Source organism: Tursiops truncatus, chromosome 12 (assembly GCF_011762595.2).
Source record: "Tursiops truncatus isolate mTurTru1 chromosome 12, mTurTru1.mat.Y, whole genome shotgun sequence".
In the NCBI taxonomy this organism is placed as follows: domain Eukaryota; kingdom Metazoa; phylum Chordata; class Mammalia; order Artiodactyla; family Delphinidae; genus Tursiops; species Tursiops truncatus.
The window spans coordinates 7,816,118-7,840,391 of NC_047045.1; the positions used below are offsets into that span (position 1 = coordinate 7,816,118).

Consider the following 24,274-nt stretch of genomic DNA (forward strand, 5'->3'; position numbering starts at 1 on the left):
GCTCGCATTACTGCCTGAGCTCCGCCTCCTGTCAGATCAACGGTGGCATTAGATTCTCATAGGAGCACAAACCCTACTGTGAACTGCACATGTGAGCGATCTAGGTCGCATGCTCCTTGTGAGAATCTAATGCCTGATGATCTGAGGTGGAGCTGAGGCGGTGATGCTAGCACTGGGGAGCGGCTGCAAATACAGATTATCATGAGCAGAGAGGTTTGACTGCACAGAGACCATAATAAATCAACTGCTTGCAGACTCATATCAAAACCCGATCTGTGAGTGGCAAGTGACAAGTTGCATCTTACGGAGTAGACTGGACATAAGCAACACACATCGGGGGTCACTGTCCCCATCACCCCCAGATGGGACCATCTAGTTGCAGGAAAACAAGCTCAGGGCTCCCAGTGATTCTGCATTATGGTGAGCTGTATAATTATTTCATTATATATGACAATGTAATAATAGAAATAAAGTGAACAATAAATGTAATGCACTTGAATCATCCCAAAACCATCCGCCCCCGTCTGTGGAAAAATTGTCTTCCAGGAAACTGGTCCCTGGTACCAAAAAGGTTGGGGACTGCTGGTCTAAGCTACAAGGCATCGGTTTTACTCCCAAATCAGTGCACAAACCTTTTTCTTTCCAATTCATTTTTATTGTGATAAAATATACATAAAATTTACCATTTTAATCACTTTTTTTGTTGAAGTATAGTTGACTTATAATGTGTTAGTTTCAGGTGCACAGCAAAGTGATTCAGATTTATATACATATCTTTTTTCAGATTCTTTTCCTTTACAGGTTATTATAAAATAGTGAGTATAATTCCCTGTGCTATACAGTAGGTCCTTATTATCTGTTTTATATATATAGTAGTGTGTATATGCTAATCCCAAACTCCTAATTTCTCTCTCCCCCGCCCCCATTTAAAGCACTTTTAAAAGTACATATTTCAGTGCTATTAAGCACACTCATATTGTTATACACCCTCACCATCATCCACCCCCCTCAGTTGTAAAATACCCGCCGCAGCCGCAACTTCCTTCTTTTCAACTTTGCTTTTGTAACACACTGAGCTTTCCGCACCACAAAAGGTTCTTCTGGGTTAGGTTCAGAAACTGGGGTGAGTGAAGTAGATCACTTAAGGATTATCCTTCACGGGCTCCGTTCATGGAACCTAAGAGGTATATTCACTTTGCCCTCCAGCCCTTTTCGGCATCAGTAACCGAGCAGTAACCATAGCAACACGGACACCGGCCCCCCCCCCCCTTAAATGCAGCAACCGAGTCTCCAACGGCAGCTGTCCCTTCCCTTCCTGCTGCGCAGAGTGACCAGCGCGGGGACCGGGCTCTTCATCCCGGACCGCAGGCAGGAGGTGAGGAAGAGAGAAGAACGAAGGACGCTGTGAGAAATACAGCTCAAGTCCCCGCATTCCCTCTCCTCACCCGCCGCTGGGTACCATTCCCAAGGAGCTCACCCTCCTCACACCCGCAGCCGAGCACTTCCAAGACGCTCGCGCTTTTTATTGACGCAAACGTCCCGTTCTCGCGGGAGGTTGGGAGCGGGAGCCCAATAGGGCGGACAGAGCTCTCGAAATCTCAGTCGGCTCTGGAGCTGGAGCGGCTGCCCGGGCGCTCGGAGCGCGCGGGGGGCGGGGCGCAGGCCTGGGGGGCGGGGCCTCGCTTGGAGAGGGGAGGGCGGACGGGGGCGGGGCCGCGCGGCGGGACCTGTGGCTCCCAGGTAGCGCAGCCGGCCGGGCTCCCTCGGGACCGGGCGACTGCGCATGCTCGCTGGCCGCGCTGGGCCGCTCGTCGGGCGGCGTTGACGAGCCGGCTCCTCAGCGGCGGAGGTTGCGGTGCTACGATGGCGAGGTGAGGGGCCCGCGGCGGGATGGTGCTGACCCGGGCGGGGCCGCCTTCTTGCAGCGACACCACGGGCTCCTTCGTCCGACGGGCGGCGGCGGAGGCCGAGCCGGGCGAGAGGTGAGCCGCCAACGTCCTCCGGTCCCAGCTCGCGACCCCCGCAACCCCCTCCTTGTCCTTCCCGCGGGCCCGGCGGGAAGCGGCCTCCTCTGCGCCCGGTCCGCCCTCGCCGCTCCGGCCCTCACCGGCCGCTCGGGTGGGAGCCGGCGCCGGGCGGCTGAAGGTCGGTGGGGACGGCAGTGCGGACGCGCTCGGGGTGCGGAGCCGCTGTCCCCCGTGCCCTCACTCCTGCCCCCGCCACCCGGTGCCCCCGGCCCCCCGGCCTCGGCCCCCGCCCCGCACTCCTCCTGCCCGCGCCCCCCTGCGCCCCCTCCTGCCCTTCGCCCTCTGCCCATCCTCGCGCCTCGCTCCCGCCCGTGCCCCCCTCGCGGATCCGCTCTTCATCCCCGGTGGTCCCCCGTGGGAGGCGAGGTACCCCTTGCGCGCCTGGACTTCTCTCTCCCCCTCCCCCCCGTGCATCCCTGGGCCGGCTCTTCCCTCACCGGCCAGGCTTCCTACTCCGCCGCCTCTGTCATTGCTCCCTTGGCTCTCTGCTCTTCCCATTAACCCCCTTCGGTACTTCACCTTCTCTCTCTTGTGTGTTTGGCCGACGGTGTGTTTGGCTTTAGCATCGCTCTGTGCTGGAGTTCGTTCTACGCCCCTCTCGCTGCCTGAATCCTTCTCTCTCGGTCCCTACTTCATCTCTTCCGTTTGACGGCCCCTGACCTCCAGTTTTCTCCATCCTGATCCCATCTCTACTCTCTAATCTTGAGCTTTTTTTTCTCTAAAACTTTTTCTTTTTTCTGTTTGCATAGGTCGAGCCTCTTAATGCCAATCCGTTTTACTTCTTATTAAATCTCTGAAGAGTTCTAGTCTCTTTTACTTTCTACCTAAACCAGGTATCCACTCAGTGTACTTAGTTCAGTTTACAGTTTAATAAAATCTCTTCCTTTTCGTTCTTCACTGACTGGAAATATCATCAAAAGAGTGACAGTAGCAATAACGTGTTACACTTACTGATAGAAGCTTTAATTTTTAAGAATTGTGTTTGCCTGACATGTCAAGAGAAGCCACTTGAGGACAGAGTTGATGAAAATATAAAGGTTGACCTCCAAACATAAGGTTAAAATTTGGAGATTTTATTGTCCTCCGGGAAATACAGTTGTCCAAGAGCTAGTCTTAAATGAAATTTAACAAATTAAAAAAAAATAAAATCAGTTATTAATTTGATATTTTATACATTTGCTGTTGCAACTGATTGCATCGTTTTTGTGATGGTCTCTGTAATAAATGCATAGTTTTTACTAACTTACAGAATTAGTGTCCTTACTAAAGGAGAGACATATCGGACAGAAGCACTAACTTTTTGAATTGGGTAAAAGAACTCTCTAAACAGTTGTGGAGGTTTTTGCCTCTACTTCATGGTGATCACGATTTGGCTTACAAAAAACTTCTCTGTAAATAATGTTGCAGGATCTTACTTTGAAGGCATCTGCGGGAGCAGTCACTCTCGGTGAAGTTTGCGTTTATTCTAGGGCCGAAGAACAACTGGATTATGTATTTCATTCTGGAATCTCAAAGCAGTCCACAAACAGTAAATTCTTCCTTACGTTGTCTATGTCAGGTAGGAATTAAAATTTTCTGTTTCTGTTGTACAGAAGGGAAGCACCAAGACAAAAATGTGTAGTTCCTTATTTGAAGGTATATGAGAGGTGAAAGTAGGAGACACTGTTTAGGGTCTGAGGCGGTGAAACCACATCTCTTCTGGAAGAACCAGCAGTTCTTGTGTATGGTAGCAGGCGATAAACTCCTCAGCTTTTAAGATTTTAAAAATGATTTTTCCAGTGCAACTAGAGATAAGTGCTGCTTCTGAAGGAGGTCTTCCCATCTTTAAAAGGCAAGTCTTTCTATTTCTAGGTAGCTATTCATTAAAAAAGTAAATTCTTACAAATTCCTATTGGTATTTATAGTGAGTTGATTCTGTGCTCTTAGAAATTAAAATAAAGATTCATGGTGGACAGCGGGCACAGGGCTAGAAATCAGATCTACACTCTTCTGATGAGTCATGACATTAGTTTGTAGAAGTCACTTAACCTCTATACCTCGGGTGTGTCTCCCTGTAATATGTGGGTAAACAGGTGGCTGGCTACCCACTAATCTTTCAAAAGCAAAGTAAGCCCTAATCATTTAAACATGCTTAGGGCCACCACAGGCAAAAATTGCAATATAAACTCTGAATTTTTATCTCTTTTAGACTACGTCGTAAGTATAATTGAATGCTTAAATCCCAGATCACTGCAATTTAGATGTTTTTTTTAAATTTCAGACTTATGTGAAAAGTTTTAGTAGCATGTGCCATGAACTGTGGACTCGTTTAATGTTCATATGCAGTGAAACAGCCACTGCAGCGTTCAGTATGTTTGCTGAAAATGTAAAGTTACGTTTACATAAACTGAAAAAGTAAAGTTAACAGGATTTTGGTTACTTCCATAAACTTCTTTTGTCTTATATTTTATCTTTGCTGTGATGTAGACCCTTGAGAGTGGAGGTTCTTTAGGGGATAGAAAGGGCAAGGATTTCCTTTGCTTTGATTCAAAGTATCAAAAAACTTTAAAAAGTAAGAAAAAACTGCTTAAAAGTGAGTTTTGTGATATGTTCATTGTATGTTTAAATAAATGGATGGAGATGGGAGTACGTAGATCTGAAGTGAGTAGTGTATCTTTTTTTTTTTCCTTGAGTTGTCAGGAAGAAGGTTTAGAAATGAATATGAGTAAGAAGTAGAGTGGTAATACAGAAAGAAGTGTTCCTAATGAATCGGCCCAGGGGATTTTCAGAAAAATCAGAGAGCACAGGTTGTTTGGCAGGTCTAGATTTTTCAGGGAAATAGAGTGGAATGACTTCACAGTGAGTTTTACCATTTTATTTTCAAAGATTGCCACTTTTAACAGGTTCATACTTGGTAATCAATGATGTGCTTAAATTTAATAACAATTAGCCTCTTTTTTCTTAATGGAAATATAGAAGTGTCAGGTCCTTTTGACTTAGGAGTTATAAATATTATTTCCATTTGAGAAAACTGAGGCTTAGAGAGTCTGAATTAGAATCCAGGTTACCTGGATCTGTTACCAAAGTTAACGGTATACTGAAGAAAGCAGAAGCTGTTAAGAAAACATTGGTAGTTTCTTGGAATATTTTTCAGAGAGAGGATTGTGCTTTCTGTTCCGGTTCTGAGTTTTGTTCTCTGTTGAGATAACTAGTAAGATGAAATATTTTCAGAATGTTGGGCAGATCCCTGAACTAGGTAATAGATAATGATTGTGGTTCTTTCTGAATTTCTCTTCATGTTAAAAGGAGTAACTAGTCTGGTACTTGGGGCTATTCTGGGATTTTTAAGATATATAATAACATGATATATTCAAAGACGTTCTCTATTATGTTACTGGCAGGTTTGTTTTGTGGCATATACAACTGAAAAGTTTATATGAACTGCTCTTAATAAATTAAATCCGATTTTCCATGTAATGTCAAAAGTATCTTTTACCAAGTGTCCCATAATGAGCAAGAAAAGTTGTTTCTCAGTTTCTTTACTTCATTCATGTGGTAAGTCAGTCATCGAAATACTCTCAGAAGTTACTGACATTCTTTCTACATTGTTTAATAATTATTTTTTCTATGGATTTTCTATCATATTAATACAGTTATTGAAAATTAACAATGTTCTGAGAGTGCTTCTTAATCTAAGTGTCAGTTCTAAGATGAGTAATAATAATATATTTCTCTTTTATTAGACACAACTGTTTAAACCCCAATTTTGAAGAAATCAGAAGATAGCAATGCCTTTAAACTTCAGATTTTGTATTTGTGGGTGTGAGGAATTTGAAGATTTCATGATTAGGGAATAATGTTAATTACATGGAAAATTGAATATAGTTAATTTATCAAGTGTAATTGTTCCATCAATATTGCCTTCTGATTTCAGGTTTTCTTGTAGTAGGGGCATATTTATCTCATGACTTGATGACTACTGAATCTATTTCCTAAAACAAGGTGTGGACTTTAGAATTATACACGTTTAAATATAGGCCATGAAGTTTGACACTTTTGAGGTATTTGTCCTCTTTTCATTATTTTCTAACTGTGTGACCTTGGATGAGTTATGTAAGCTTTTTGCTCCTTAGTTTCTTCACCTGTAGAATGGAGTAATAATAGCTCTTTCAGATTTTTATGAGAATTAGGTGCAGTAATAAAAGCTACTGGTGAAGAGTAAGTAATCCAGAAAGTTTCGATACTGCCATTTGGTCTATATTTGGTATCAACAGGGAAACGTATAGCTTTTTAAAATATAATTTGTCTATCAAGCTATTTTGCTTATCTTTCCTTTGCAGGATTTCCCTCTTACCCTCTCCCCAGAAGAGAAGAACTTAGTACTCTATTCTCTTCTTAAATATTTCTATAATTAGTGCATACAGTATGTGGCCCTCAGGAGTTCGTTTCGATGAGTGATGAGTAGCAGCAAAGCGTTCTAGACCGGTGACTTTCCTCACTTTACATGTCCCCTTTACTCTAGCGGTTCTCTTAAGCTCATCTTTGTTGAGAATCACCTTTTAAGATGAGAGATGTCACTGATGAAAGGGTGTTGTGTGTGCAAATAATCGTGGAGGCAAAAAGGTTAGATGCCATCTGAGTGGTGGTGAGCCTCAGAGTCAAGAGATGCCGGGTGGCTTGGCTGTTTTAGAGTAGGGTATAATCCAGGGACTTAGCATGCTTAACCCCTGAAATAGGGAGCTTCCAGAGCTGGGCAGGGTGTCGAGGCCTCAGCCAGTCCTAAAGGGAACTGAATGTCAATCAAGAAACAAGACCATAGGCCAGGTATTTAGACTGAACCAAGCAATGCAGACTTAACCGGCTTAGGTGGCCAGAATTACACCAGAAAGCAGGGTGAGAGGTGCAAGACTGGTACAGACGTCACTGGCTGGTTGTTTTCAGTTTATGGCTGTCTGGTTTGAATTGGTCAAGATTAGCTCAAAGACGGTGAGGGCCGGCCCCTTGTGGACTGGAGTTCTGCTGTGCCCTAGGTGAGTGGTCCTTAGGAAAGGTGGCGGCTGAGCGTACTTTCGCCAAGAGACACATCTTCCTACTCTCCTTGGTTTGCTACAGAACTTGAGTGTTACAGGAATCTTTTTATTATTTGCAAGGTTATGAGACAGTATTCTGAAGGCTTCTTGCGGAGTGCCTCTTTGGGGCTTCCTGTTTATTCATGGGAGAAGGCCCAAAAAAATGGACCCAAAATTGACTAACTAGTATTAAATGGATTGAGTTAACCTCCTTCTAGATCTAGAGGATTTCTTTGTTCCCATCGTATTCCTATTTAACAAACTTGAATTTAACTGTACATGTTTGATGCCCTTCCCTTCACTGGTCCCAGATCCCAAATGTCAGTCTCAGTCCCCAGATATCTGTCATAGTGTGAGTCCCTCATCTGGTTGGGCTTGAATTTGATGTTCTTTCATTTGTTTCTATGTGTCTATCATAATGTGAGCATCTCACTACATTGAGTGTGAACATTTAGAGATGTATAGATTTTTGTACACTATGGCCCCTCAGTGCAAGTTTACTACATTATCTAGTGTTCATCTGAAGAACCAGTGATTTTTTTCCTAAAGCTGGAAGAAAAAGTGAATGTGCTTTATTCATTGAGAAATGATGTATTGATTGCCAATGTGGAGCCTTTCTAAGGGTAAGTTGGTCCATACGTATTTCTTACCTTATGTGGTATCTTTAGTACCTAACATCTGCATACAATTGGGCATCATTATTTGAACGGTCAGTATTACAGGCTCTGAACCCATTTGTCCCATGGCTGCTGACTTGGGAATGGAATTCAGAAGCTGGAGCCATTGGCTCCATAATTGATAAAAGTGGTGCCTTTATTTCTTAGGTTGACAAAGAGAGTGTCTGGAATCTCCAATTTGTTCACCTTCTTACCCTCGGCCTTAGGAGAAAGAATATCCTCTGAACATCTGTTTGGGGTTCATAGTTCAAGGGTCAAGACGTTAGCTCTTTGATTTCTGAGAAAGGATCTCATCATCGCCTGTGGTCTCTAGTCTTTTTTAAGGAACCTCTGAACTAACTGTGCCTCTTAGTTTCAGATATTTCTGTGTCCTCTTTTAGGTTTCTGAAACACTCAGGAGTTCAGGCTGAGCTCAAAATGTTTAGCTATTGTTTCAGGATGGGTATTGGTGGTGCAGGAGCATCTCCCACATTTTCCCAGGTATCCACGCCCGGACTCCTCTTTGCGGATACCGGAGGTCTCAGCTGATCCCATGGGTGTGAGAATCCCTGATCTTAGAAGCTAGGCACAGTGTTTATGCACCCAGCACTGTTTCTGGGGCAGTTACTGTGCACCCTAGTGATTAGGGAGTTGGCTTGGCATTCCTAGACTAAGATCCAGTAGAAATATGTGAGATACATGTAATTAAACATGCCCTAGGAGCTACATTTTAAAAAATAAAAACAAACTGATAAAATTAATTTGTATAGTATATTTTATTTAATCCAACATATCCAAAATATTATTTCAAGATGTGATCAATATAAAAAACATATTAATGAGACATGTACATTCTTTTTCTGTACTAAGTCTTTGAAACCCAGTGTGTGCTTTACAGCTACAGTGTATCTCAGCACACTCATCTTTAACAGTTAAAGTAAAATACAGCCCTATCAAACCAATAAGGTTATGTTTAATGAAAAAAATGTCTACACTGCTTCAGTGTTTAGATGTAAATGTAAACGAATTAAAAATTTTAAATTCAGTTCCTTGGTCACACTAGTCGCATTTCTGTTGTTCAGTAGCCATTGTGGCTGCTGGCCGCCATGTGGGATGTAGCGACTCTTGAGGGCCAAGGCCGTCTTCCAGTCTGATAGGTGACCGCGTTCCTTTGGGAGTGGGCTGCCTTTCCCTGAGGTGTTACAGGGGATTGTCGGGTTTGACTGTCAGAGAAGTCCCTCTTCAGACCTAAGAGCATTTGTGCCTACGTTTCTCACTTAGTATCAGGGGCAGTTTCTGGTTGAGGTTTCCCCTGTGGCATCTTTGGATTGAGGTTTGTAGTTTACGCAGCTCAGTTCTTTCTTAGGGACCTAGGAAATGGCCCAGGCAGGGACTCTTCTTGAACAGACCTCTCAAGTTATTCTGTTTAGGCTACTTTGCCAGGGCCAGGAGAGCAGAGTGGACAGTCTCAGGTAAGCCAGGGTTCCCATAGCTTCAGAGGCTCAGATGAAAGTGACAGATATGAGCTGTCTAGCAGACTGTGCAAGAGGCCATGAAGCTCACAGCTTCCGGGGGTGCAGGGAGTTTCTGGCAGTGGAGAGTCTCCCAGGCACGTCTGGGTAAAAGGAAAGGCTCCCTCTCTTCAATTTCTTTCCTCCTTGAGAGAAGACAGGCCAGGATTTCCCTCTTTCATGAAAGATTCTTTACCTGATGAACTGAGTGGCATGAGAATCTGTGGAAGTCAGACATTGCAAACTTTGAATGAATTTGTCCTGTAGAGGAATTTGATTTTCACTACACAGGTTTTGTTCTGTTTGTGTTTGTTTGGCTTTTTTTTAAATTTAATTTAATTTAATTTACTTTTGGCTGTGTTGGGTCTTTGTTGTTGTGTGTGGGCTTTTTCTAGTTGCAGCGAGCAGGGGCTACTCTTCATTGCGGTGAGTGGGCCTCTCATTGCGGTGGCTTCTCTTTTGCGGAGCATGGGCTCTAGGTACACAGGCTCAGTAGTTGTGGCACATGGACTTCAGTAGTTGTGGCTCGCGGACTCTAGAACGCAGGCTCAGTAGTTGTGGCACACGGGCTTAGTTGCTCCGCAGCATGTGGGATCTTCTCAGACCAGGGCTCAAACCCGTGTCCCCTGCATTGGCAGGTGGATTCTTAACCACTGTGCCACCAGGGAAGCCCCTGTGTTTGTTTTTTAACTAGCTGGCAACATCTAAAATTTAGGTGAAAACCTTTAGGAAAAACATTTTCAATATCTACTTGGAAATTTAGAAGCCTCTGATGGTGCTGGGCCAGCAGGGATTGTGTGGACCTTAGTAGCAGTTACTCCCTATGATGGGGAGGAGCGGTTTATGAGGAGAGGGTCCCACAGATCACCCTGGACTCTGAGAGTGCTCTGAATTGTTCCTTCCTTTCTTTTTTGCCTACTCTCCTTTTGCTTTAGTCTCGTCTCCTTTGAATTTTTTTCTTCTACCAACATATAAAAATAATTCTTTTTTGTTTTTTGGGGGGGAATGAAAAATAGATTTATCAGTATTACTCTGTATATATCTGTACACATATGTTTCTACTTAGGGAATAATCAGTAAAAAGGGATGAATTGAGGAAAATTAGGCATCAACAAAAGAACAAAAAGCACAGCAGGATATGAGACGAAAAGTGAAGGAAATTGCTAACAGATCTTGGACTTATACTGGTAAAGGAATTTTATCATAAAAGTTTATTCATGCAAGACTGTTTTCAATACATCAGTGTAATGATTCCTTTCTTCAAATCGGTTGGGTTTAAATAGGAGAAAAATACTAATAGTTAATATTTATGGAATATTTAAAGCTAATTTATTAAGTGTTCTTAAGATCTTAAATTAAGTGCCTGCCATGTGGCAGGCAGTGGGGTACAGCTGTGAACAGAGTAGTTAGAATTTCCTGCCTTCATGAAGCTTACATTTTACTGGGGAGAATAAAGACTACTAAGTAGAATCTTTGGTTTGTTAAATGGAGATTGGTGCGGAGTAGAAAAAATAAAGGAGGAAAGAGATAGGGTGTGTCAGGAGAGAGAGTCCTGTTTTAGAGGGTGTGGCCCGGAAAAGCCTATTTGGGAAGGTAACATTTGAATCAAGGCTAGGAGGAGTAGAGTGAGTCATTTGGATGTTCTGGAGGGAAGAGTGTTTCAGGGAACCACTGCAGATGCCCTGAAGCAGGAATCTCTCTGATGTGTGTGGGGAATAGCAAGGAAACCATGTGACTGGAGTGGGCAGACTGGTAGGAGATGAGAACAGGGAAGTGATGGAAGATCCAGATTCTGTAAGGTTGTCATTACAAGCCCTTGTGAGACACTACTGCTGAATGTGGTGGGAAGCCGTTTGGGGTTTGAATCAGAACAAAGACAGACAATTTGAATTATTTTCAAATAATGTATGTCATTTTATAGCATTTTATATTGTATATAATTATATAACATAATTATTAATTAATATATGTAATACATAATATAAAAGATCATCAGCCTTCCTCTTTGAAAATAGCCTAGAGTGGGGGATGTATCACTTAGGGTATAGGTTAGGTACAGTTTCTGTAATAAAGAGTTATAAGACATAAAAATCTGAACAGTCTAGATATGTTCGACATCTGTGCTCTATGAAACCATTCAGGAATCCAGAATCTTTCCATCTTTCTGTTTACCATTCTTCAGGTTTTGTCCTAATCTGTGTGGTCAATACTGGGTCACTATTCAGAAGGTATTCCGGCCCGTAAAAAAGGGAAGCAATGAAGTCCAGGGCAAAGAATTTCCTTTTAAACAAATGAGGCAGACATTGCATATATTACTTCAGTTTGCGGTCCACAGGATCGATTGGCCACACTTGCCTCAAGGGTGGTTGGGAAACGTAGTCTCAGGCTGGGTGACCATTCAGCAGTGAGGAAGAGGAAAACAGAAATGACAAGTAGTTGACCACAGTCTTGCAGTTTGGCACCAAATATCCATGTGTATCCTTCATCCTACCTATTGAAAACACTCCAGCTCCCTTCCCCAAAGGAGACAACCCAGGTGCAATCCTCTTGTTGCACTAATCCAACTAAGCGATCAGTACTTCCTGTCAGATCCGCAAGTCCAGTGACCTGTAGGCAAAACACAGTAATTTGTTCCTGAACCTGTAGGCGAAACACAGTTATTTGTTCCTGAATCAGAAACAGGAAAAGAATAATAAAATTTTCCATTTGGGTAAGTAAACAGTGAGAGACACATAGAGGTCTCTGGTTGAGAGTAATGCTGGGCAGTAATGGTGTAGCATCTATTATCCTTAGTTCTGCTTTCTGGTAAGAATGCCTATATTCATTGCACTATGACCCCAGTCTTTGCTGTCTGGGTGTTTCTTCCTTACGTTAACCTCCATGACCACATCTGAAGTTGGTATTGAAAATTTCCCAACTTTGGAGGGTATATAGCTTTCATAGTCAGTTTCCTGCTACTGCAGGCTTGCTTGCTATCCTGCAAGTGCCATGGTCACAGGTGTTTGTAGGTTAGCTTATAATTTCTCTGACAAATACAGTTCTCTCAAAAATATATTGGGATTCTTTTATGTTTGTCTCCATTCCGTTCTGGTGCCAGTGACTATAGCAAAATTGTTTCCTGGTGTAGTTCTTAAGCCTGCCTTATTTACTGCTCTCTGTGCGCTGACCACTTTATCTCATTCTAATGGCCACTGTCTTGAAGCCATCTGAAACAGCAGGCATTGGGGGGTGGGATGGCAGCACCCTAAAATATAATCTTAGCCACAGCGCTAGATTCGTTTCATCAAGATTTCTTAAAAGTTCTGCGAAAAATGCCGTTGGTAATTTGATAGGGATTGCATTAAATCTGTAGATTGCCTTGGGCAGTGTGGTCATTTTAACAATATTGATTCGTCCAATCCAAGAACAAGGTGTATCTTTCCATCTGTCTGTGTTGACTTCAGTTTCTTTTGTCAGCATCTTATACTTTTCAGAGTGTAGGTCTTTTGCCTCCTTAGGTAGGTTTATTCCTAGGCATTTTATTCTATTTGAAATGATGGTAAATGGGATTGTTTCCTTGATTTCTCTTTCTGATAGTTAATTGTTAGTCTCTAGAAATGCAACAGATTTCTGTCTTTTAATTTTGTATCCTGCAACTTTACTGAATTCATTGATGAGCTCTAGTAGTTTTCTGGTAGCATCTTTAGGGTTCTCTAGAACAAAAAATTTTAAGACTTGTATGGAAACACAAAAGACCCCAAATATCCAAAACAATCTTGATAAAGAAGAGCAGGGCTGGAGGAATCACACTCCCTGACTTCATACTATACTACAGAGCTACAGTAATCAAAACAGTATGGTACTGGCACAAAAACAGACACATAGATTGATGGAGCAGGATAGAAAGCCCATAAATAAACCCACACTCTTATGGTCAATTCATCTATTACAAAAGAGGGAAGAATATACAGGGGAGAAAAGACAGTCTCTTTAATAAGTGGTGCTGTGAAAACTGGACAACTGCATATAAAAAAATGAAATTGGAACATTCTCTAACACCATATACATTTAGGATTAAAGACCTAAATGTAAGACTGAATGCTGTAAAACTCCTAGAGGAAAACGTAGGCAGAACACTCTTTGACATAAATCGTAGCAATATTTTTTGGATCCATCTCCTAGAGTAATGGAAATAAAAGCAAAAATAAACAAATGGGACCTAATCAAACTTGAGAAGTTTCTGCACAGTAAAGGAAACCATAAAAAAAACCGAAAAGGCAACCTACAAAATGGGAGAAAATATTTGCAAATGATGCAACTGACAAGGGCTTAATTTCCAAAATATACAGCTCATACAACTCAACAACAAAACAACAAACAATCGAAAAATGGGCAGAAGATCTAAGTAGACATTGTTCCAAACAAGACATGCAGATGGCCAATAGACACATGAAAAGATGCTTAACATTGCCAATTATTAGAGAAATGCAAACCAAAACCTCAATGAGGTACCACCTTGTACTAGTCAGAATGACCATCATTAAAAATCTGCAAATAACAAATGCTGGAGAGGATGTGGAGAAAAGGGAACTCCTCACTGTTGGTGGGAATATAAGTTGATGTAGCCACTATATAAAACAGTGTGGAGGTTCCTCAGAAAACTAAAAATAGAATTACCATATGGTCCAGCAATCCCACTCCCGGGAATATATCTGGAGAAAACCATCATTTGAAAAGGTACATGTACCCCTATATTCATAGCAGCACTGTTTACAATAGCCAAGATATGGAAATGACCTAAATATCCATTGACAGATGAATGGATAAAGAAGATGTGGTATGTATATACAATGAAATACTACTCAGCCATAAAAAATGAATGAAATAATGCCATTTGCAGCAACATGGATGGACCTAGAGATTATCATGTTAAATGAAGTAAGTAAGACAGGAAGAAAAATATCATATGGTATCACTTATATGTGGAATCTAAAAAAAATGTTACAGATGAACTTATTTACAAAACAGAAATAGGCTCACAGACATAGAAAACAAATTTATGGTTACCAAAGGGGAAAGAGGGGGGAGGGATAAATTAGGAGGTTGGGATTAGGAGATACAAAAACTGCTATATATAAAATAGTTAAACAGCAAGGACCTATTGTATAGCACAGGGAACTATGTTCAATGTCTTGTAATAAAGTATAGTGGAAAAGAGTCTGAAAAGAATATATATATGTAACTGAATCACTTTGCTGTACACCTGAAGCTAATACATTGTAAATCAACTATTCACCAATAAAAATTTGTTTTGAAAAATAAAGTATTAATAGAAGTCTTTGGGAAAAGTACTAATAATCTTATCTCCTGATAATGCAGGTACTAAGGACCCACATCTCTATATTTCCTTCCATCTTACCTTGCAAACTGGCCAGTTCTTGCCTGAGTAAATGCAGCAAAGAACCACTGACACACACAAATATTGTGGTTCTTTTCATCTACTTTCCCTGAAGTTCTGGGCTTTTTATGGGCACCAAGTTCTATAAGTTAGTGTAGGCAACAGTTTATGGAATGTTTTGCTCCATTATAACCAGGGTCACCATTATCCTAGTAATATCTGTTTCCCTGTTGCCTGCTACCCAGTGACTTAGCCAGTGCCACACATTTTAGGATTATGTTGTGGCAATACTCTAATTTTGGTATTAATTTCTGGGTTAAGGAAAAGGCTGCTGTAAAGGGATCCAAAAGTAAAATGGCTTAAATGAGAAAAAAGTTTGTTTCTTCCCCAGATAACAGGCCTACTAATTTAGGTGGTAGGGATGCTATATTCCATGAAGGAAATGAAGACACTAGAGGGGTAACTACCAGAATGTTGGATCTGGGGCTCAGATCCTCAGCCTTGTTTTAACCATTGTGCAGTACTTATATATATTTATCTCTTCCTGGTGGCACTTTGAGGTGTCGGGAACTTAGCTATGCCTTGATCTCTTGCATTTCCTAGCTTATAGTAAGTGTTCAATAAATGTTTGAATGAATGAATACGTGTTTTATATCTGCGTAAGTTAAGGCATAGAGACCTAAGCAAACTTGAGTCACAGGGCTGGAACATGATCTGAACCCTACACAGAAGAATATATGTACAGGAGAAGCTGTCTTAGATAAGAGACTACTTCCATGAAATGGGGCATATCTTATATAAAGGTAGTATCATTTTGATCTCCTTAGGAATAGTTACTGTAAAAACTTTTTGATGTGATTATTAAGGTTTAAAATAACAATTATGGAAGGTGGTAAAGTCTATATCTGTATGATGGAGAGAAGAAAAAAATGTATGAGGAAGAGAGAATGTGGTCTTTATTCTAACATATTTAGTACCTAAATAATTATACCAAGGGCAAAAGACTTTTTTTAAATTTAAGCAATAAATATTTGGAGTGTGAAAAAACTATCCATAGCATATCCAGGCAACCTTTTTCGTCAAAATATTTTAAATAGCTCATAGCATACGTGTGTATGTATATACACACACATTTCACATATCTGTGTGTGTGTGGATGTGTGTGAAGTTTCAGAAATCACTCCACCAAGGGAAATACATATTTTTAAATTAATTTTTATAGGAGTATAGTTGCTTTACAATGTTATGTTAATTTCTACTGTACAGCAAAATGAATCAACCACATACACACACACACACACACACACATATATATATATATATATACACACACATATATATCTCCCCTCCCTTTCGGACTTCCTTCCCATTTAGGTCACCACAGCGCATTAAGAAGAGTTCCCTGTGCTATACAGTAGGTTCTCATTAATTATCTATTTTATACGTAGTATCAATAGTGTATATCCTCCCACCCCCGCCTTTCCACCCTTGATGTCCATACATTTGTTCTCTACATCTGTGTCTCTATTTCTGTTTTGCAAATAGGTTCATCTATACCATTTTTCTAGATTCCACATATATGTGTTAATATACGATACTTGTTTTTCTCTTTCTGACTTACTTTACTCTGTATGACAGTCTCCATCCACGTCTCTAAAAATGATCCAGTTTTGTTCCTTTTATGACCCAGCAATCCCAGTACTGGGCATATACCCAGAGAAAACCATAATTAAAAAAAGGTATATGCACCCCAATGTTCATAGCAGCACTATTTACAGTAGCCAGGACATGGAAGCAACCTAAATGTCCATCGACAGACGAATGGATGAAGAAGATGTGGTACATATATACAATAGACTATTACTCCAGAATTACATAATTTAAAATGGTGAATTTACATCTTAAAAATTAATAAGCTTATACTGTTTTGGGTATTCATGAAGATTGTTTCTGAATCACTGAACTCAGAAAGCACTCCTTTATTATTGTACTTTGAAGTATATACAAGTGAAGCATAACAAAGATATAATAGTTTATATGTGAAACTGAATGAAAACATCTCTAAAACTTATTCCTAAGGCTTATGGAGGGTATGGATCTTTTAGATAAATTGAAAGTACTAAGTAACTAACGACGCATAGGTTTCCTGAAAATGGACATTTTTATGTCTGCTATTTTGTTTGAGATGTTATTTTTTCTTTCTCATAGGGGGAACAATATTTTTTTAGCAAGAATCAGTAACTGGAAGTACAACATTGGTTATTTAATGATATTAAAATGAAGTTTTGATCAGCAGAGGTAAGAATATGGCATTTAATTCATAATAGATCAAAATACTTGCCAGATTTCTATGAAGAACTATTTTAAGAACTGTGAAGGGTCTGAGAATTTATCCCGCTTGCAAAGTAACAAGTTAGCCTGCTGCAGCGCCATGGATGTGGGCAGGAGACATGAGATTCCTGGATCAGAGAAAATGATAGTTTATATGCATGGCAATAGCACTGGCTAGAGTATGAGGCCCCCTGCGTAAGAGTAGGTGGAGTTATGGAGAGGACCCCTGAGCTGAGGAACCCAAATCTTTTATGACGGACAGTGAGCCTGCTGACTTATGCCTCAGGGGAGACTTTATTACATTGCACAGTAAATAGATCTGCCCTTAATTCCAGTATGAGACACTGTATCTGACTCCTCAGACTGTGCGAAACATATGTCCTTGAAAAATAGTCCAGAATAAAGGCGGTCAGTGTCTCTGCCTGCAAGACATGCAGAAACACAAGACTCTCAGAATTGTCTTTCAACACTCTCTTACTCCAAACTGCTTTTTAAAGCATGTGTCACTGATAAGGATAATTGTGATAATGCTTTTTCGAAATAGTGTGAAGATGGAAACCACTGAAATACCCAACAGCAGGAGATTGCTTAAATTATAATATTCACAGTATAATAGTTATTAACTAGGTGTTCATCAATAAAGTGAAATACACAGGTTATAAAATGTACATGTAGTTCGATCCTACTTTTATAGAAATTGTACAAATGTACACACGAATGAAGAATATATACCAAAGTATGTATTTCAATGGATAGAATTGTGAATGGGTTTTTTTTTTTTTGCTTGTCTATTTTTTTTAACCTCTTGAAAATGAACACTTTAGGCTTTTGTAATGAGGGAAAATTTTTTTTTGAAATTTAAAAATGAACAGTCACTTAAGAACTTCACCTGACAGAGAAAAAGCTTCATGAATTTAAATGGGAATTAAAGAATGTTAATTCTTTTGTTTTGACTCTGAAGTTGCCTTTATATGCAATGTAGAACTAGAAGAGAATGATTGGGTAGCATAATTTTTTCTTCAAAAGTTACTGTTTTATCTATGATAAAGTCAGAAGTTACTTTTAGCAATTTGCTATATTATTTATTATCACATAGTTGTCACGAAGGAAAACAAATCTTAGAAAATGCATTCTAACAGGGCATATCTTCTAGAGTAGTGCTATTTAGTAAGTATTTCATTAGTAAGTATATTTAGTGAGTATAGATTCTGGTGCTATATAGTCGGGTCAGGCTAACGTAGGAGCACTGTATTAATTAGCTTCACTTTTATTTCCTGCCTATGTATCATACTCTGAAAAATGTTTAATATTAGTGATTTTGTAAGTTGGCATTTTTATTGTGCTTTCATGATTTTTTTTTCCCTTCTTTAACCAAGGTGCTGTTACCAGATTTGTCTTCTGACTATAAATTAAAAATGACTGAAGTTCAAGCAATGGTAGAATTCTCCGTGGAGCTAAACAAGTTCTACAATGTGGATTTATTTCAGAGAGGGTTTGTATTTTAATGTGAAAATTATATATTTTGCATAAGATAAATTGTACAGTTTTCATTTAAATTTAATTACATATTCTTGTTCCACCATATATAAGGAAAACAATGAGCTATATTCAACTATTTTCTCAGGGAAATTTTATTTCTAAATATATATTTGAGTATATTCACATGGATTTAATGATAATGCTGGATATATTTAACGTTTGTTTATGAATTTGTACTGAGCATTGAGAGGATTTTAATGAAAATGTTTAAGATCTAATTTCTGCTTTTTAAAAGCTAACAGTGTGTGGGAAAAATAAAACATATATACACAAAACACAAAGTGTTGTAGGAACACAAAATGTTGACTCCTCAAAAGGTATGTATAGAAAGTGCTCCAGGAATCAGAAGAGAAAGGTATCTTTCTGGGCTTGTACGTTAGGAAAAGCATAATGGAGGGATAGGATCAAGGTATGGATAAGATTTATAGGCAGAGGATAAGGTGAAAGACCCTCTTAGTAGGAGAGTGCATCATGAGTCAGTCTCGGAAACAGGGATGAACAGATTATTTTAAAGAGTAGTAGGAGGTTGGATATTCTCTAGTAGAGTTGTGAAAAGATAGTAAAGAGAGGAGAGGTTATGTTTGTGAAGGACTTTTGATGTCTGGAGGAATTTGGGTAGCCATTGATTGTTTCCAAGGAAGGATGAAACTGTCACTGTTACTACAATCAGCACTTACTGACATGATGAAGAGCATGGTGATATTGGATGGATGGTCGTGTAGAAGAAATAGAGGCGCAGGGAGCAGTGTGGATGTGCTCACAATGTCTCAGGATACAAACCTGAATTCCTGTGCTGGCAGTGGTAGCAGTGGGGCTGTGACCAACCCGGGTAGGATGAGAGAAATCTTCTGTTTTTTGTCTGTCTGTCTTGGCTTTGCCATCTTGTTGAAAAAAACAGACAGCTGTGCTCTGCTCTGCTCCACGTGGTCTCTCAGGACAGCCTGGGCTTGTTCTTATGGCAGAGGCAGGAGTCCAAGAAAGAGAGCGGAAGTTGCAGGATCCCTTGTATTAGCACACTTGTCTCCTCACTGCATTCTGCTGGCTAAGCAAGTTACAAGGCCAAGCCAGGTCTGGGCTGGGGGCTCTTTGGCCAGTGAAACTCAACTGTAAAACTTTATGGGGATTCTGTATGTCTGATATAGTCCATTCCATGCTCTGAAACCCACACCCACAATTGTTTATTGAGACATGACTACTCTCTCAATGAATCACTACTATTTGGAAGTCAGAATTCTGTGGGATCACGCCCTTTAACTTCCTAAAAGCCTTTTTGTCAAGCTGAGAATGTCTACTTAGACACTGCCCTTAACTCCTTTGGAGATCTAAGAAAGGGATTTACAGCCACTCCCTTGATTAGATCTTTGTAAGCAGTTTTATTTTCCTCCCCAGGAAGTCTTGGTTCCTCTAGATTCTGCTTGTAAAATGATCAGGTCTTTCTTTAGCTCATCTCTTTCTTGCAAAACCTTACTACCCTTGCTAGGAGCAACCAGGTGATATTTCCAATATTCTGCCAGGAAATTAGTCTGCTCGAGTCCAAAAGTTTCTTGGGTACAGTGTCTAACTTCTTCTAAGTTATTGTTTGAAAGCATACTGACAAAAAGTTCATCACTGCAAAACATGGGTCACTGTTTTTTAAGTCTCCTATAGTTTCCGCATTATTTTTTTTGCCTCTGTAATTGTAACTAACCGTTACTTTGGTCCCAAAGTCAGTGCCACATATTTTAAGTTTCGTTAGTACCCATTTTCGTATTAGTTATTTATTGCCACAGTAATGCAGCTGACAACAAACACAAAGCCTCAGTGGCATCACAGCAGTAAGCATTTATTTTTGCTCACAGATCTGTGGATCAGCTGAAAGATTCTGCTGATCTGGGCTGGCCTGGTTCATCTTGGCTGGGCTTATGAATTCACAGTCAGCTGGCAGGGTGCTACCTGGTGCAGAATGGCACCACCTGGGTGCACTCAGCTCTGCTTTATCATCTCTCATCCTCCAGCTTATTGTCATAGAGGAGGCAGGGGTCCAAAGAGAGAGAAAGAAACTGTACAAGAAGACATTTTAAGACCTAGGCTTGGAACTAGCTCACTGTTACCTCTGCCACATTGTACTGCCCAAAACAAGCGGTAAGGCCAGCCCAGATTCAAGGAATGGGGAACTACACTCCATTTCTTAATGGGAGTCTCATTTGAGAGAGTGTGGATACAGGGGTGGAGGAAGAAATTGAGGACATTTTAAAGTCAGTCTGCCACACACTTTAGCATCTTTTGGTTTTTGTTATTAATTTCTGTGAGGTATTTTGGGGAATAAAGAGTAGGATTTAATGAGTAGCTCCATGTGGAGGATGATGCAGAGACAGAAAAAGCATTAAAAAATATGTGTGTGGAGGGTGAATTTACATGATCTCTAGGATTACCTTGAAATAGCTCAGCAAAGAAAAAAATGAATATATGAATCAAATATGGCAAAATCTTTTTCACAGATGAAAAATGGGCAGTGGGATATGGGTGCACTGTTCTACTTTTTGCAATTTAGAATTTTTAGAATTTTTAAAATTTTAGAATTTTTAAAAAGAAGAAATTTAAAAAGATAATGCTGAAGTTTCAAATCACACTGACTTGGACAATATTAGTGATATTGAAATAAACAGTGAAGTTGAAGGGGGCCATGGTGTGGGACTCAGAATTGGTTCATTTCCATATGTTGAGTTTGAGGTAAGATACCAAGTGGAGATAGTTCATAAATAATTGGAGGTTTGGAACTGGAGATAAGGACTAAGTGAACTGTTGTTCCATTTTATTGTCAGCCATCGTAAACATAGCATGTATGATTGCTACTTTCATTAATTTTCTGTTATTCTACAATCTAGTTCCCACATCCATTGAGGACTTTTGAAGAATATTGTTATGTAACTGATCTTTCTAAAATCGAATAATTAGAGGCTCATTGTCTTTAGATATATTGCTTGACTTGTTTATTTGTAAGAATATTTTCAAGGATATAATTTACTCTTTTCTATTCTGATTTATCAGTTCCTGCCTTTTAAACCTTTTCTTTATGCTTCTTATTGAGTCTTTACTACCTTTGCCATAAGCACGTTAATTTAGAGCTTGTGTTTGGCTGTTATGTTAAATAACTGTCAGCTTTGATAGATAAACAGATAAATTTATCTAAATTTATATTTAAATGTTAGGAAATAGAATATGTCTTTTCCAATTTATTTTCTGATATATGAAATGTCTGTTTAGGAGACTGAGATGAGAAACTTACAAATTCAGGTAATGAAATGCAGGCAGAACTCAGAGAGACTGCACGTTCAGCTCCTGACCACTGCAGTAAAGTGGGTATTGCAGTAGTCACATGAAGTTTTTGGTTGCTCAATGCATATAAAAGTGATTTTTATACTAAACTGTAGTCTGTTAAGTATACAATAAATAGCATTATGTCTAAAAACGCAATGTATATACCTTAAGTAAAAAATACCTTAATGCTAGAAAATGCAGTAACATCAAAGATCACCGATCATAGATCACCATAGCAAACATAATAACAGTGAAAATGAAATATTGCAAAAATTACCAAAATGTGACGCAGAGACAGGAAGTGAGCAAATGCTGCTGGGGAAAATGGCACCGTTAGGCTTGCTCGGCACAGGGTTGCCACAGACCTTCAGTTTGTAAAGAAACACATCATGTGCGACGTGTAATAAAGTGAAGTGTAATAAAACGAGGTCTGCCTGTAGTCCTGTGCAGTATTTTACTTCAGTGTTTTTAAAATAACATCAATAAATATCTTACTGCATAGTACTAAGTCATAGCCCAGCAGGAACTAATGGAGGTGGAGTATATGAGGAAGCACTTCTTGTGCACGTTTGGTGATGGCCCTTGTCCTGCGCGTCCACAGTGTTTAGTGTTTAATTTTGCCACTGTTGTTACGCAATAAGGGACCGACTAGGCAGGGCCTAAGCTGTAGGCAGGTGCAGAAGAGAGAGAACATGTGGCATCTGTTTTTACTATAATTACATTGTTTTTCCTTAATGGTAAACCAATAGCCCAGATACTAACAATCTAAAGAAAAACTAGCTGTATTTTCATTTTAACCTATTCTGTCTTTTTTTAAGTATGGTAGATTGTAAACTCTGAAAAGAAAATTGAGACTCTACAGCATTGATTATGAATTTGATGTTATTAAATGGTATGTGGGCATATGTCTTATATAAATGAGAGATATAAGAACTCAGTGTAACTAACTTGTTTTGAGTTGTTTATTATACTAGAAGTACATGATTACAAGTTGGTGGACTTCCCAATTGACTCTATTCAAAATTCGTTTATCAAGAGGGCTCCAATGGGGGAGGAGAGATCACCTTTTAAATATACAGGGAAAAATGTTATTTAAACACCTGTTCTCAACAGCATAAAGGATAAGAGAGTGGGATTATATTGAAGCTGTAGCAATTTCAGTTAGGTATTAAACTGGAGGGGAAATTTCCTCTCTTTGGAGACCATTGCAAAATTATGAGAACATCTTTTTCTGGAATTCTTTAGGATATTGCTATTGAGTACTCATCTGCATACAGTTTGTTACTAATTCAAGAAGAGGTGAGGCACTTTCACCAGAATGTAGATTAATGCACTGCTTCCTTCAGTGAGAAACTCTTGCTAGGAAGGAAAAAAAAAAAAAAAGACTAGTTAAAACAGTGTGTTCTGAGATGGAGTCGGTTTGCTTTATTTCACTGCAGGTTGGTAACATGTCACAGAGATGCGCCAGTGTATGTACCACAGTTTAAAGAACACAGCTTTAGAATATCAGTGAATGGCTTCTAGAATGGAGTTGAGTTTAATTCATTTCAGAAGGAAGCAAATGGACTAATGTTAGGTATTCTCAAATATTTAGAAAGTGTGGGAACTTGGTCAAGGTGCTGTATGTTTTAACATTCTTTTGTAAAGCAAGTGAAATGTTATCAGTTTGATTTGTTTCCAGGTGTGTTTGGGAGAGTCAGCAATCCAGCATACTGCTGATAATAAAACAAGTAATGAGGGAAACGGCCATGGGGTGCAAGTTGAAACGATGACAGCAGTACTTTGTTATTTTTTATTTTCTTTCGCATGTGGTTTCCCACAAAACAGTTTAGTTACATACCTGTAGCTACAGCTGCTTTCCCTAGTCAGTCCTAGCACCATTCCCTTGTCATAAGCTATACTACTGCAAGGTGAATAATGTATTATGATTTGGAAATAAAGAAGATCAAGGATATGGACTTAGAAATTGTTTTCGTAAATTTCAGTAACATCACAAAACCGTGGAGCTGCAATCCTCTTAGGAAAGGCCTGTAGAACCCTAGAAACCGGGTTCCATACTACAGTCTTTAAAGGCTCTGAACAAAACAATCTTACATCCCTTCCATTTTTGATTCTGAGGTTGTTAAACTCATGGGAAGTTAATAGTTTGATTTAAAAATGATTGTCAGCCAAAAGAGTCAGAAAATTTCATGCTGATTTTTTGGATTATTGACATTGATTACAACCTTGGAAAAAATGATCCCTTGTCTATAATGTCATGTATATGTTGTATAAAGTTCACAAATTGAGGACTTCTGATTAAGTGGTGCTGATTGGACTCACAGGAAACCACCTCAAATTTTCTTCAAGCCCTTCAAAACTGTCTAAAATTGTCTCTTTCTTCAGTAAGGTATAAGAACTGAGAATACTATCTAAGAAGGTCATCACTTTCTCAGGTTTAAATGAATCAACCATTCTCTGTAGTCAGAAAGTTAGTTTTCTCACAGCA

At 39.6% G+C, this 24,274-nt stretch overlaps 1 protein-coding gene across 19 annotated transcripts in view; it reads left to right on the forward strand.

The window, feature by feature from the left end:
- Positions 1-1,718: 1,718 nt before the first annotated feature.
- Positions 1,719-24,274, forward strand: part of FAM135A (family with sequence similarity 135 member A) — a 123,392-nt gene continuing 100,836 nt past the window's right edge. For 5 of the 19 annotated variants that reach the window (XR_012324682.1, XR_012324684.1, XR_012324685.1 and 2 more), the window contains exons 1-3: positions 1,722-1,982; positions 16,828-16,917; positions 18,327-18,442. Coding sequence is in view for 14 of the 19 variants with exons in the window: in XM_073789331.1 (XP_073645432.1) it covers positions 18,366-18,442 (77 nt within the window). In the remaining 5 variants the exon portion in view is untranslated. Of the gene's footprint in view, positions 1,983-3,434; positions 3,586-16,827; positions 16,918-18,326; positions 18,443-24,274 lie in introns of all 19 variants that reach the window. The other 14 variants (XR_012324683.1, XR_012324686.1, XM_033867393.2 and 11 more) reach the window with 10 other exon arrangements.